General features: G+C 40.8%; 1 protein-coding gene across 1 annotated transcript in view; it reads right to left on the reverse strand.

The window, feature by feature from the left end:
* Window positions 1–1785: 1785 nt before the first annotated feature.
* KIDINS220 (kinase D interacting substrate 220) overlaps window positions 1786–13764 on the reverse strand; it is a 92698-nt gene continuing 80719 nt past the window's right edge. The window contains exons 29-31 of the mRNA XM_070380189.1: window positions 10442–10540; window positions 8509–8742; window positions 1786–6175 (exon numbers count right to left, since the gene is read on the reverse strand). Coding sequence (XP_070236290.1) covers window positions 4913–6175; window positions 8509–8742; window positions 10442–10540 — 1596 coding nt within the window. The 3' untranslated portion in view covers window positions 1786–4912. The remainder of the gene's footprint in view (window positions 6176–8508; window positions 8743–10441; window positions 10541–13764) is intronic.

Raw genomic sequence — 13764 nt, forward strand, 5'->3', positions numbered from 1 at the left:
TTATCAAGTGCTGACTGTGTGTCCCCTGGCCATCTGAAATCAGGCATTCTTGAGGTTCTTTCCCATTCTAATACTCTAAGGAGTGTTTTATGGTAAAATGGATGAACACATGACAACCAAAAAAAAAAAAAACTTAAGACACAAAAAGAGTGAACTCAGGTAAAACATGGAGGGGAAAAACTCAAAGAACTAAAAAAGAAAATAAATTCTTTGAAAATAAAGAGAGTTTAATTTGCATTAAGTATAACAATATACAGTCTATAAATTCTCTGAAACACAACTAAAAAGTGCAAGTTTGGTAATTTTGAAAATAACAATCTAACTTTTTACTAGACACTTGACCAAGAAGATGATATAAGAAATGTCAAGTTATATAGGAGTTTATTTACATGCATTTTGCTATACATTCAGGCTTTTACCTAAAATTTTCTAAAAGAAACACTTCATCAAATTCAAATTTTACAACTATGTGGAACAAAGAAAACTGGCAGAAGTAACAAATCTCTCTTCTTCAACCAACCGGAAGCAGGGTCACTGAGTAGTAGGTGGTCTCTTCTTTACCCCCTTGTATTTGGTGAGGAGCCAACAACTGTGAGAAGGTAACCGAATTGTCAGAAGGAATGGTCTATGAGCAGGGTACTAAGACTTAGAGCCCTGTCGCCTTGAAAGAAAATGAGGTAAATAAGTACAAAACACGTTAAAATTTAGAGAATGATGGTGGGTAATCGAGATCATCTTATTTCAAGCAACTCAATTTGAGTAACAGGGAGCATGGAGTTCAATGTTTTTTTAAAGTAAAATTTTATTCAAGTTCTAATAATCATTTGATAGATTGTGTTTTGTTAAATCCGGGCAAAACTAAAAAAGGCTCATATTATACATCACTGGTGTAAAGAACACTGTACGTGCTTAGCAGCTTCAGTCGTGTCCAACTCTTTGCAACCCCATGGACTGCAGCTGCCAGGCTCCTCTGTCCATGGGATTCTCCAAGCAAGAATACTGGAGTGGTTGCCATGCCCTTCTCCAGAGGATCTTTCCAGGGATCAAACCTGGATCTCTTACATCTCCCGCGTAGGCAGGCGGGATGTAACATTACACAAAGCATATTAACCTCAGGAAACTAAGGACCTAACTGTAGTCTCTATAAACGAGCTGATCACCCTGTATAGACATTGTCAGAACATTCTGTGGACCTCAAGACAGTCCCACTGCCTTTCTTGTAGAGTATTATTGTAATTCACAGTTCTGGCCAGTTTTGGTTGGTTCTCACTTCGGTGAGGTCAAACCATGTGCTGTTTTACTGACTTTGAGGAGTCATTCTACTAATAGTCTGGAAATCACTGTTTGCCTTTCTTGATGGATCCATTTATTCCTATTAATTCCTTATTTTTTAATGTGTCACTGTAACTGGAGATTCAGAGCTCACCACAGAGCCAGCCAGACCTGTTCAAAGAACTCTTGCCCTTTTAAGAAAGCTCTCATCCCCAGACCAGGGCACAGCAGCATGGCGTTAACCAAGGCCGTGCTTTACCATTCTACTTGAAAGGCTTTCACCATGTCGGTGACAGTGGTGGTTGATTTCTACCAACTGTTTTAGCCATTTCTTACTTTTAACCGTAATTCTTTTTAAAGTGGTGAGAATATTAATTCTCTTCTTGATAAGAACTGTTTCAGTGATGGCTTAAGACTAATGACTTTGGTAACTAATTTTTTACATACCTTAGCTTAAACTGGATCCCTCGGAAGATCTATCTATCTCAAAGGCAGCATTTTCTTCCTAGGCATGAAAGGGTTTGAGATATGTAAGATTTTAAATTTGCCTTCTAGTTAATCAGTCTCAACCAAGGATTCTCAACCTCTCTGAAGTGATGAGCCATTAAAAGACCATCCAAAGGGAGGCTCTCAGTTATAGATTAATTTATGTTTCCCAATTCATTTGCGAAATTATGGCCTATGCTTAGAATTCTGAGTTAGGGAAGGGTTAAGGGCACCAGAACCTGGAAATCAAAAATGCAATCATTTCAGGTAGCCCACCCAGGCTGGTCACCCCCCAACCCCTACCCCAAGCAAAAAAGTCCCATCGGCTGTTCCTTCCCTTCTGCCAAGTGTCAGCATAATTCCAGAAGGGCAAGCAGTGAGGGAGCCTAGATATATATATGTTCAGTCTCAAGTGTAAAGAAGTTAATTTCACGGCTCCTTTCTTTTACCAGCTTATTCCCTCAATATCACTCCATAAAGTTGAGGGGACAGTGCCCTCTGGTTCTCCTTTCCTGGTAGCTGTATTGATTTTACTCAAGAGTTAACCAGGAATTCAGGGATTTTTAACCTAGGATACTTCTAAACAGGCTGAGAATTCCTGGTATAGCCAAAACTTATATAATCTTAAAACCTTTTAAATTTAGTATTTTAGCCAGAAGGATAAGGGATTTAATTTCATTCACAAATATTCTCTAATACTTAGTATTTATAAGGAAAAAAGTCATGATTACAAATATATTTCACTCAGAACTATAGCATGCAGGTAATCTAAAGAGTTCTCAATTTAAGAATTTTAGCAAATAAGTTTCTTAAATTATTTGGCTAGGCAATTAAACTTATTCTGACTGCTGTGTAAAACTCACATAAATAAAATATAAGACAAAAACAAGTTTTCATGTTAATATTGAAAATGGTTGTTAGGAATTTTTAGTTTCCCCAAATTTGAGAGCTGATCCTTAAACACTTAGCATCATGAAAACTGTATCAACTGAGAGAGCATCAGTTCTTTTCCAGTCTCTTCTACAGAAAGGCCATTTTCACAGGTACCACCCCACACGTCTGTGGTCAATGAATCTGCCTTAACATTAGCTATGTGGACAGAATTATCTGTGGCTTAAAGTAAAGGTGAAACAGTTTACAAAACTCGGCAAGATGCTAACTGAGGCAGACTCTTAATGGACTGGCAAATTTAGAGCACTGATTCTTTTCTGTCATTTTTCACCCAGTTTACAGCAAAGTTTTGCATATGTGAGAGTCAGGCTGGGCTACAGGTTACAAATAGATACAGATACACACACACGGACACATAGACTCGAAGGGATGATAGTGCGACTCAATAACCCATTTGGTTTGTCAATTTCTAAAGCACTGTGAAAAAGCAAACTTCTCCAGGATGCTCATGCAACAAATTAAACTGACATCCTCCCAGGATCTGGAAAACCCACTTCTTGTGGTTACAGAAACGCACGGTACTGAGCTGCGCTTGGACACTATGCTTCACAAAAGCACCATTCAGACGCTGGACCTAATAGCCATGCACTCCAAAAGACCAGGGAGAGTCACTCAGGACACTCCTGCCAGCTGTGTGACTGCTACGTGAACCTGAACGTCTTCAACGAACTTTAGACCTCTGACAAAACAAACACACAAATTACTTTTTTATTTTTAATCAAAATGTGAATCATCACTGCAGTGAATAAAAATTCATGACTCAGAATAGCATGCAATTCTTTTATTGTGTTCTAAATCTATTCGTACACTTAATACTCTGGTATTAACTTCACAAACAGAATAAAGAATACACTACAATGATATTAAGCTGCATCTACTCACCTGAAAAGGAACAAAACATTGCCCCTGAAATAACTGCTGATTACACAATACTGCAAACTAATAAACACTATAAATACTAAAATGTTAACATTTCAACATATAACGTCAACATTCTGCCTTCTTTTTTAATTGATTAAAACATTTGTTAAGGTCATGCAAAATAAACGCTTCATGGAAATGTTAGATTACACTCAAACAGCAAGGCAATGAAACCCACAAGAGGCAACTTTTTAATGCGACTGGTCAAATAAACAAACTATTCAGCATGTCAGTAAAAATCCGGTTAAGTGGAAAATGTCAAAAATGTAACCCCGCATTTAGGTAACTGCTCATCTAGGATCTCAACATCTACAATCCTATTTGTGACTGAAGATTATTGTGCTACATGGATACGTTATGTTAAAAAGGCCAAAAAGATGTCAACACATGATGGCAGGGGGTATCTCCAGTCCACACCACATTTCAATGGGACCGTTCGCTTAACTCTGCTGTCAGTAAATGAAGTCACACAAGATTCATCTTTTACCCTTGCTTTGTTACATGTCTTTAAACTTTTCTTCTAGAAGTGTTTCATATGATCCTCCCCCAGAATTCACATGCTGATATAGGGACAGGTCTCTTGATTTAGAAAGAAGAGTGTCTAGGTCATAGGGAGGTGATGCCCCTCACCCCATGGGCCAACCTACTAGCCACTCACAAAGGCCCAGTTTCTGGGGCTCTACTCTGGACACTGTTGACTCACTCTTTTATCAACTTTTAAAGCCCTCTTTATATTTTCTACTTACAATTTTAAAACTCTTTGATAAGCAATCTGTTATATAGCACACAGTCTCAACTTACAGAGCATTAACCTTTAGTCTCTAAAGGCTATTCCATGACTTTTCACCCCTTAAGAGCAAAATGTGCTTCTGGTTCACTCAGCATCATGTCTTCCCTCAAATATTTAGTGAATGAATGTTCCTCAAAAGGAGTCTCTAGCTTGTTACTTTTGTTGGCAAATTCAGTTTATAGTTAATAAATTTTCTGACCTATCTGTATACTCAGATCTTGTCTTGCAGCTGTATGCCAATGAAAGGTGTCATAACAATAGTGGGATTTTATGCTTCTAAGTACAAAGACAATGGGGCTGATGGATGAGCCAGGCTTTCTCACACTTCCCTCTGCTGTACAGTATGTGTCTCTTTTACCCAAGATCTTCTCATCCGTGAAGGCTTTGTGAATGAAATGGACAAAGATAACATGCACAGATGGAGTCACTAAAAACTCAGGTCAGTCCTGTCACAGGGGCACAGTAATGCTATTCTACTTGTGCTTGTTCTTCTTAAAGAATGCTCTCCCTTTCTTCTCCAAAACCTGTACTATCGGAGGAGGCTACTGCGTGGAGCTCTGAGGAGTCCTTTGAGAGCCTCGTGTAGCTGGAACGCTGGCCTCGCTTGTGTGCCATGCTCTTCAGGTTCTCATTCTGCAGAGCGGTGGAGTGGGAACTGGAGCCTGACCTCAGGAGGACTTGAGGCGTCTCCCTCAGCCCCTCCGTCTCATCGGAATTCTGGTTGGCTCTGTTAGCCGGGGCACTGTTGTTGTTCAGGGTCACGGTGCTGGGGGTGCGATTCAGGTTGTAGGATTTGTGGCATGCTGGCCAGTTTTCCTCGGGGCTGCTGGCTATCAAGCTGCATTCGGAAGGGCTCTTCTTGTCCTCGGAGCAAATGGACATCCGGGCTACGAGGGGGTCTGGCAAGCCACTCAGGCTGTGCGGGACTCCCCGTCTTCCACTGTGGGGGTCATCTTCGAGCTCTATGAGGTTGGCCTTTTCAAGCTGGGAGTCATCTGCTGCCTCGTTGTGAAGGGAGTGGTTGGGCGAGCTCTCATTGGACCTCACTCCTGAGTCAGAGGAGTCCTTTTTGTCAAGGAGGGCATCTGACAAGTACTCTTTGGCCTTGATGAAGGTTCGAATGGGCTCTGCACTGTGCTCTGGAGACTTCAATGCTCTCTCTGCTTTCCCTTCAGCTTTCTTGTCTTTGTCGTCTTTGAGCAGTGGAGTGTTGTCTGACTCTTCTGTCCCAGACTCGTCTTCGTCACTCGGGAGTTTCTGATAACGCAGTCCACCTCCCTTCAGCTTCAGGTCTGTCTGGAAGAGACTTGACCTTTCTGAGGACTTCTTGCCTGGGAGAAGCTTACTGCCTGACTGATCAGATTTTTCATCTTCCTCGGTAATAGGATCCAGGGGTGAGGCATCATTGGTGGAAACTCCTGATGAGGAATAATCTATAACATCTCCCCTCTTCATCAGAAATGACTTCCGTGTATCATCTTGCTTTGGTTCACTATCCTTCCCTTTCTCGGGTTCTAGACTAGAGTGAATGGAGCCCCCGGATGAACTCTGACCCATATAATACGTGCTGTGTGGAGAAGACCTGCCACTCATGGTTGTGGAACCTGTGCCCCCTTCTAACTGAGACATCTGAGCAATGTACTCTCTATAAGCGTCTCGATACTCAGCCTGCACCTTATCAGTAAGCTTTGAAATTTCAATACTGGAGTCCTGGGAAGTGAGACTGGAAAGACTTGGGGTTCTGCGAGTTTGTGACTGTGAAGACAAAAAAAAAAAAGAAACAATAATAATTTAAGAATTCAAACAAACCAAAAAAAGGCAAAATAAACATGAGCTTAGGAAATATATATATATATATGGACAATAAGAATTGTTAAAGTTATTAAAAATACCAAATTCTTTTAAAAGAATTCTGTATAACACAGTTTAACAAAAGCTGTGAACTTATGAGTAATTTTAGTGTTATTAGAAAGCTTTATATAAATTTTAATAAAATTAGTTTACTGTTAATATTTAAAAGTATAATTTAAGGTTATATTAACAACCTTAGGACTTGCTTTTATAATTTCAAACTTTTAAATTTATTTAAGGCAAAAGTCACCTTCATTGATAAAATATAAAAGTGCCTCTTAGAAAAGAGAAAGAAAATGAGAGTTAAGATAGGATCTCAAGAACAAAATACTCACATCTTCAACGTATGTTAAAAAGAACCTTTTTCAACTTGCACAACATGAAGTTTCTGTCAAATTTCAATTCAGAGAGAGTAAATGTACTCAAAATGCAAAACAAAAACAAAAACAAAAAATTTTAGAGCAAAAGTATAGAGTGAAATGGAGAAGATGAATATTGGATCCAAATGAATAGAAATGGAAGCCACGAGGTCAACAGTCAGGTCCAAGTAAACAAAGAAATAAAATATTTTTAGACGTTTGATCTCCAATGCGAAGTTTTAAGATGAGAATTGCTTTAGATCCCAGAGAAGTAATACACAAGGAGTAAGAAGTAAAGATTAGGGGAAAAAAGGAAGGAAATGGAGAGAAAAGAATCAAGGAAGTTTGAGAAAGGAAAGAGCCAAGGTTGAAACAAAGCAGAAATAAGGTAGAGTCTTCCTTGTACAGGGAGGAAATAACCTAGCTCGCAAGAAGTTTCCCTTAGACCCAGTGAACACTGAAAGGACGATGACACTCCCTCACGCCAAGTGCAGTCTTTGTACCCCTCCCAAGGATCCATGAGGGCCAAACTGTTTTCCTAAGCATATGAAGATGACCTTTGCCTTTCCACTTGCATTCTCACAATAATGCACAGTGGAGTCCCCAGAGGTTCCCTCATGTGTGACCTCCTGAGACTGAATGCTGAAGCAGCTAAGGGAATCTAGCTGACTACTATTAAGCCAGGCATGAAAGATTGGTAACACAATTATCATTTTCAATAAATATGTTTTATTCTCAAAAATAGTCATTTTTCATAAAAGTGTCATCTATGTTGGTTTACACTGGTTTAAAAGATAATTGGTTTAAGTTTCTCAGTTTATTTCTAATATGGCAAATACTGAAAGATAAAACTTACAAAAACAAAAGTTCTTTACGGGTCCTTCAATAATTTTTAAGAGTGTAAAAGAGTTCTAAGATTTGAAATAAGTTTGAGAGTAGTGGTACTGGAGAGAGGCTGGGAGAGCTGCCAGGGCATGGTGGGAACACCAAGTATGGAGGATGAGGATTTCTCAGGAAATGTTCAAAGGAATTCCAGAGAAAATAAAGGGATCACTGTTGTTCAAACACAGAGATAAAAGGGTCAAGTGTGGACTTAATTTACTGAAAAATATAGAAATTTTTATCTTAGTTAATACACAATAATAAAATGCTTTCCCAACTTAAAGAAACAAGATTTATAGTAGGTAGAAAAAGTTACAACAACAAAAAAATATTTTTATTACCAAACCAAACACCACATCCTTACAAACGGCAGGCCTAACAGGCGCTGCTTTTTCTAAATACAGTTCCCTTTCCATAGAGCTCTTTGTAACTACTTCCTGTTTTTCCTCCCCGCTCGTCTTCTCCGTTCTGTGCCCTGCTCTGATCTCTTCCTCGCTTGTTTCCCTTTCTCCTTCTGATGTTCTCTCACTTTTGTTTTTAATCCTGATCCTCGCCTGTCCTTTCTCTTCTAAGAACATCCAAAGAGTGAGCCCCTCCACGTCTAACATCAGATAATAAAAAGGAAATGAATATCCGTAAAGATGTACCTTAAGCCAATGCTTACTCAACTGAACAAGAAAATAGCAAGTGAAGGATGAATTCAGCTAACTACCTAGAGAGCCCAGTTCCTATTTACCTTCAATGCTTTTGCTCTATTTTACTGTTTTCACAATTCTTATCAACTTCAGAAATAATGTCACTGTCTCTGTTTTACTGACTGTCCTCTCCAGAAGAACACAGCTCCTGGAGAACAGGGCCGCCTCCCTCCACCCTGTTCACTTGGGGACTCACTGAAGAGTTTCTAAATGACTACCTGAATGCACCAACAGAATCCTGGCTATTTCAACCCCGTCCTTCCTCTTCGGCTCATGTAAATAATGGCATTCCAGTAAATACCTGCCAACTCAGGTTGCTGTGGCGAGGAGCCCCTTCGTCCAGGCCGAGCGTGTTCAGCTCTTCAAAGCTGAAGTTCAGGGTGTAGGGAGCCTGACTGGAGAGCTCGGTGTGGGGCAGCTCGCTGTGTGCGGAGCGACGAGCAGGTTCACCGTGAGGAACAGAGCTGCTGTTTTCACTCAGTAAACGTGGGTCTTCAGGGACCACTTGGTTTTCTGCATTTCTCATTTCTAATATCTTAACAGTAAACAAAGTCATCAATATCCACATGGACAAATCACATTTTGGAAGCTTTAGAAATTATTTTAAAAATTAAACACGAAGTTATTATGACGGAAATGAGAAAGCAAACTTCCTGTAAGTGAATTTCAAATAAATTTCTCCTATATCTGCTTATCTTTCATATTAACAATACAACTGACCTTTGAATGACACAGGTGTGAACTGTGCAGGTCCACTTACTCACAGATGTTTTTCGATAGTGGAGATGGCAGTTTTTACTACGTGGTCCAGGGCTGCCTGAATCCACAGATGTGGAGAAGCCCTGGATATGAAGGGCTGACTCCAAGTTGTCAGTGGATTAACCTCCAAATTGTTCAAGGGTCATCTGTACTAAAAGTAGTACAGCTGGCCCTCGGAATCCAGTGGTTTTGCATTTGCAGAATCAACCAATCACAGATTGAAAATATTTGGGAAAAAAAGATTTCAGAAAGTTCCAAAAATCAACACTTGAATTTGCCATGCGCTGGCAACTACTTGCACAGCATTTACACTGTATGAGGTATTTTAAGTAATCTGTAGTTGATTTAAAGTATATAAGAGGATGTGTGTAGTGTACAAATACCTTGCCGTTTTACAGAAGACTTGTGTATACAAAGACTTTGGAATCATGGGGGTCTCAGAACTACTCCTCCACCAGATACTAAAGGATGACTGGAATGATGACAATCATCATACATACAGTACACTCTAATTTGGCCATTACTAGTGTAACGTAACATTAAGATGAAGCATGACTGGAGCGTGTCACTGAGCAGCAGAGCTGGACGGCAGCTACAGCAGTAGGAGCTACTGCAGTGGGGCAAGGAGAGCTCTGGACAGAACTGGGCTCAATTCCGAAAGCAGCACGGACACATGGGCATTTCCAGCCCAGGAGTGAGGGGGTCAGTGGATGGGAAGATGCGAATAGGAAGCCTCAGGAGTACCGGGATGGGGAGGGATGTTTTCTGGCCGAACCATCTTGACAGGACTTATGCTGGAGGCAGGCCAGGGGTCTAGCACATCACCAGGGGCGGCGGGGCGGGGAGGGAGGTGGGATGAGGAATTTGATCAGATATTGAAGGTGATCAGACATTAAGGGTAAGGTTCTTTCTAAACTGACTTTAACAGAATTCTTGCTACAACTTGGCAACACAAGCCCAACAAGAACAGAAACCAAGGTCAAGGCCTACAGGGTTACAGAAGCCTGACTGAATGAGGTCAAGGAGAGTGTCTTGGTCAATGAAAGCATGGAGAATTGGCAGGTGGTCTCTCTCCCATATTTCCAAGTGAAATGCCAAAAAGCAAATATTGCTAAGAGCTGCTGTATATACTCTACATAACAGGACATACAGGAGCCCTACACACAAGTATAAAATGTCATTCTTACATGTTTTTTAAAAATACAGGAAAATATCAGTTTAGACCAGTACTTACTGGCACTTCTTTTATAAAATGTTGTAAATCTACAAGTTGGGACCTGGTGCCATTCTGAATTTTAAGACATTCCTTTCTTTCATTAACAGACTGCTAGTGACTATATAACATCCAGCTGAAGACTAGTAGGCGGGTACTCTTTCTGCCCCCTTCTGATGCCTATGTCAGAAGCTTTCGCTATCTCCTTTATACTTCAATAAAACTTTATTACACACACACACACACACACAAAATATCTTACTGTGCTTCTAAAAAGATGCCAGTCTCCAAAATTCATATTCATTTCCTTCTTCAGTTCATCAATGTTACACTGAGCCAACACACGGCCATTTATGTTCGCCTGAATAAAAACAAACACAAGATAAACAAAATGTGAGAAATTATGAATTTCCAGTGATTAAAAAGCACATTTATACTAGAGACTAGAATACACTGACCTAAAGAAGGTTATCATCCCACGTAATAATCAGTAAACAAGCAGAGTCTGAACAACATAAGTCACTCCATACTTTCCCAAGCGTTTCAGGCACTCAAGTAAAATAAATCACAAGGATCAACCTCAGAGCTAAACCCAATTATTTCCGAAACTACCCACCCTGCCATGAGCAGTAACAAATCTGTTAACTTTTCTCCTCTAATCCTATAAAATCTGAGCACAAAGGCAAGCTGCTGGGAGGGGACACAGATGTCCGTCAGCATGCTGGTCACTCACTGACAAAGTTCTAAATGAAGTGAAAGTCGCTCAGTCGTGTCCGACTCTTTGCAACTCCACGGACTATACAGTCCATGGAATTCTCCAGGCCAGAATACTGGAGTGGGTAGCCTTTCTCTTCTCCAGGGGATCTTCCCAACCCAGGGATTGAGCCCAGGTCTCCTGCATTGCAGGCGGATTCTCTACCAGCTGAGCCACCAGGGAAGCCCAAGAATTCTGGAGTGGGTAGCCTCTCCCTTCTCCAGCGGATCTTCCCAACCCAGCAACTGAATTGAGGTCTCCTGCATTGCAGGTGGAATCTTTACCAGCTGACCTACCAGGGAAGCCCCGGTAAGCCTTCGTTTACTTCTAAATAAAGTAAGCACTGACAAACATGTTCATCAACTACATCAGATAACCTCAACCACCACAAATGTCCACCACAAGGTTCCCAGTCTATTAAATGCACAAAAAATGATCTTATCACCACTGGGTCTCTGATGAGGAATGATAGAATTTACTTGATTAATAAACAGGCAGTTTACTTATTTTACAAAAATACAAAACCTGACTTTATTAACTGTGGTAAAAGTATTAGATACCTGTGTTTAAAATCAATAGAATGCCCAGTTTCCAAATTAATTCTGAAGAAAAGACTGTACGGAGCAAGCCTATGGCAGGGGTCCTCTGTGGAAATGCAAGGAGGTTAGCAGTTCTTAAGAAACCAACTGCCATGATGGGCTTTAAACAGCAAGGGCCTGTTAGCAAAGAGCTGAGCAGGGAGAAAACCACTGTCCTGAGGGAAATAAAATCCCCACAAAGGATTCATGTGGAGGCCTCACTCTCTCTGACTCTAATCAAGCTGCCTAGAGGAGACAGTAAGGTCAGTAGCTTGGAAAGGCAGTGCTGGACACTTTTGCAAATGGGAATTAACTACATCTGTGAGAAAACCAGTGCTATCTGAGCATTTCTGACCAAATGTAGGTTATGGTTACTAAGATAGTTAGTATCAGTCAGTTCAATTGCTCAGTTGTCTCCGACTCTGTGGGACCCCATGGACTGCAGCACTCCAGGCTTCCCTGTCCATCACCAACTCCCAGAGCTTGCTCAAACTCATGTCCATCAAGTCGGTGATGCCATCTAACCATTCATCCTCTGTTGTCCCGTTCTCCTTCTGCCTTCAATCTTTCCCAGCATCAGGGTCTTTTCCAATGAGTGAGTCAGGTCTTTGCATCAGGTGGCCAAAGTATTGGAGGTTCAGTCAGCATCAGTCTTTCCAATGAATATTCAGGACTGATTTCCTTTACGATTGACTGGTTCCATCTCCTTGCTGTTCAAAGGACCCTCAAGAGTCTTCTCCAACACCACAGTTCAAAAGCATCAGTTCTTTGGCACTCAGCTTTCTTTCTCTCACATCCACACATGACTCTCACATCATACATGACTACTGGAAAAACCATAGCTTTGACTAGATGGACCTTTGTCCACAAAGTAATGTCTCTGCTTTTTAATATGCTGTCTAGGTTGGTCATAGCTTTTCTTCTAAGGAGCAAGCGTATTTTAATGTCATGGCTGCAGTCACCATCTGCAGTGATTTTGGAGCCCAACGAAAGAAAGTCTCTCGCTGTTTCCATTATTGCCCCATCTATTTGCCATGAAGAGGTGGGACCAGATGCCATAATTTTCATTTTTAAATGTTGAGTTTTAAGCCAGCTTTTTTACTCACCTCTTTCACTTTCATCAAAAGGCTCTTTAGTTCCTCTTCACTTTCTGCCACAAGGGTGGTGTCATCTGTGTATCTAAGGTTACTGATATTTCTCCCAGAAATCTTGATTCCAGCTTGTGCTTCATCCAGCCTGGCATTTCATATGATGTACTCTGCATGTAAGTTAAATAAGCAGAGTGACAATATACAGCCTTGACGCACTCCTTTCCCAATTTGGAACCAGTTTTTTGTTCCATGTCCGGTTCTAACTGTTGCTTCTTGACCTGTATACAGGTTTCGCAGGAGACAGGTAAGGTGGTCTGGCATTCCCATCTCTTGAAGAATTTTCCACAGTTTGTTCAGATCCACACAGTCACAGGCTTTGGCGTAGTCAATAAAGCAGATGTTTTTCTGGAACTCTCTTGCTTTTTTTGATGATCCAACAGATGCTGGCAACTTGATTTCTGGTTCCTCTGCCTTTTCTAAATCCAGCTTGAATATCTGGAAGTTCACGGTTCACGTAACTTGACTTGGAAAATTCTGAGCATTACTTTGCTAGCGTTGTGAGATGACGGCAATTGTGTGGTAGTTTGAGCATTCTTTGGCATTGTCTTTCTTTGGGGTTGGAATGAAAACTGACATTTTCCAATCCTGTGGCCACTGCTGAGTTTTGCAGATTTGCTGGCATATTGAGTGCAGCACTTTCACAGCATCATCTTTCAGGATTTGAAATAGCTCAGCTGGAATTCCATCACCTCCACTAGCTTTGTTCGTAGTGATGCTTCCTAAGGCCCACTTGACTTCGCACTCCAGGATGTCTGGCTCTAGGTGAGTGATCACACCATCGTGGTTATCTGGGTCATGAAGATCTTTTTTGTGTAGTTCTGCGTATTCTTGCCACCTCTTCTTAGTATCTTCTGCTTCTGTTAGGTCCCTACCATTTCTGTCCTTTATTGTGCCCATTATTTGTATGAAATGTCCCCTTGGTGTCTCTGATTTTCTTGAAGAGATCTCATCTTTCCAATTCTATTGTTTTCCTCTATTTCTTTGCATTGATCACTGAGGAAGGCTTTCTTATATCTCCTTGCTATTCTTTGGAATGCTGCTTTCAGATAGATATCTTTCCTTTTATCCTTTGCCTTTAGCTTCTCTTCTTTTGTCAGCTATT

This window comes from Bos mutus, chromosome 11 (assembly GCF_027580195.1).
Source record: "Bos mutus isolate GX-2022 chromosome 11, NWIPB_WYAK_1.1, whole genome shotgun sequence".
Taxonomy (NCBI): Eukaryota; Metazoa; Chordata; class Mammalia; order Artiodactyla; family Bovidae; genus Bos; species Bos mutus.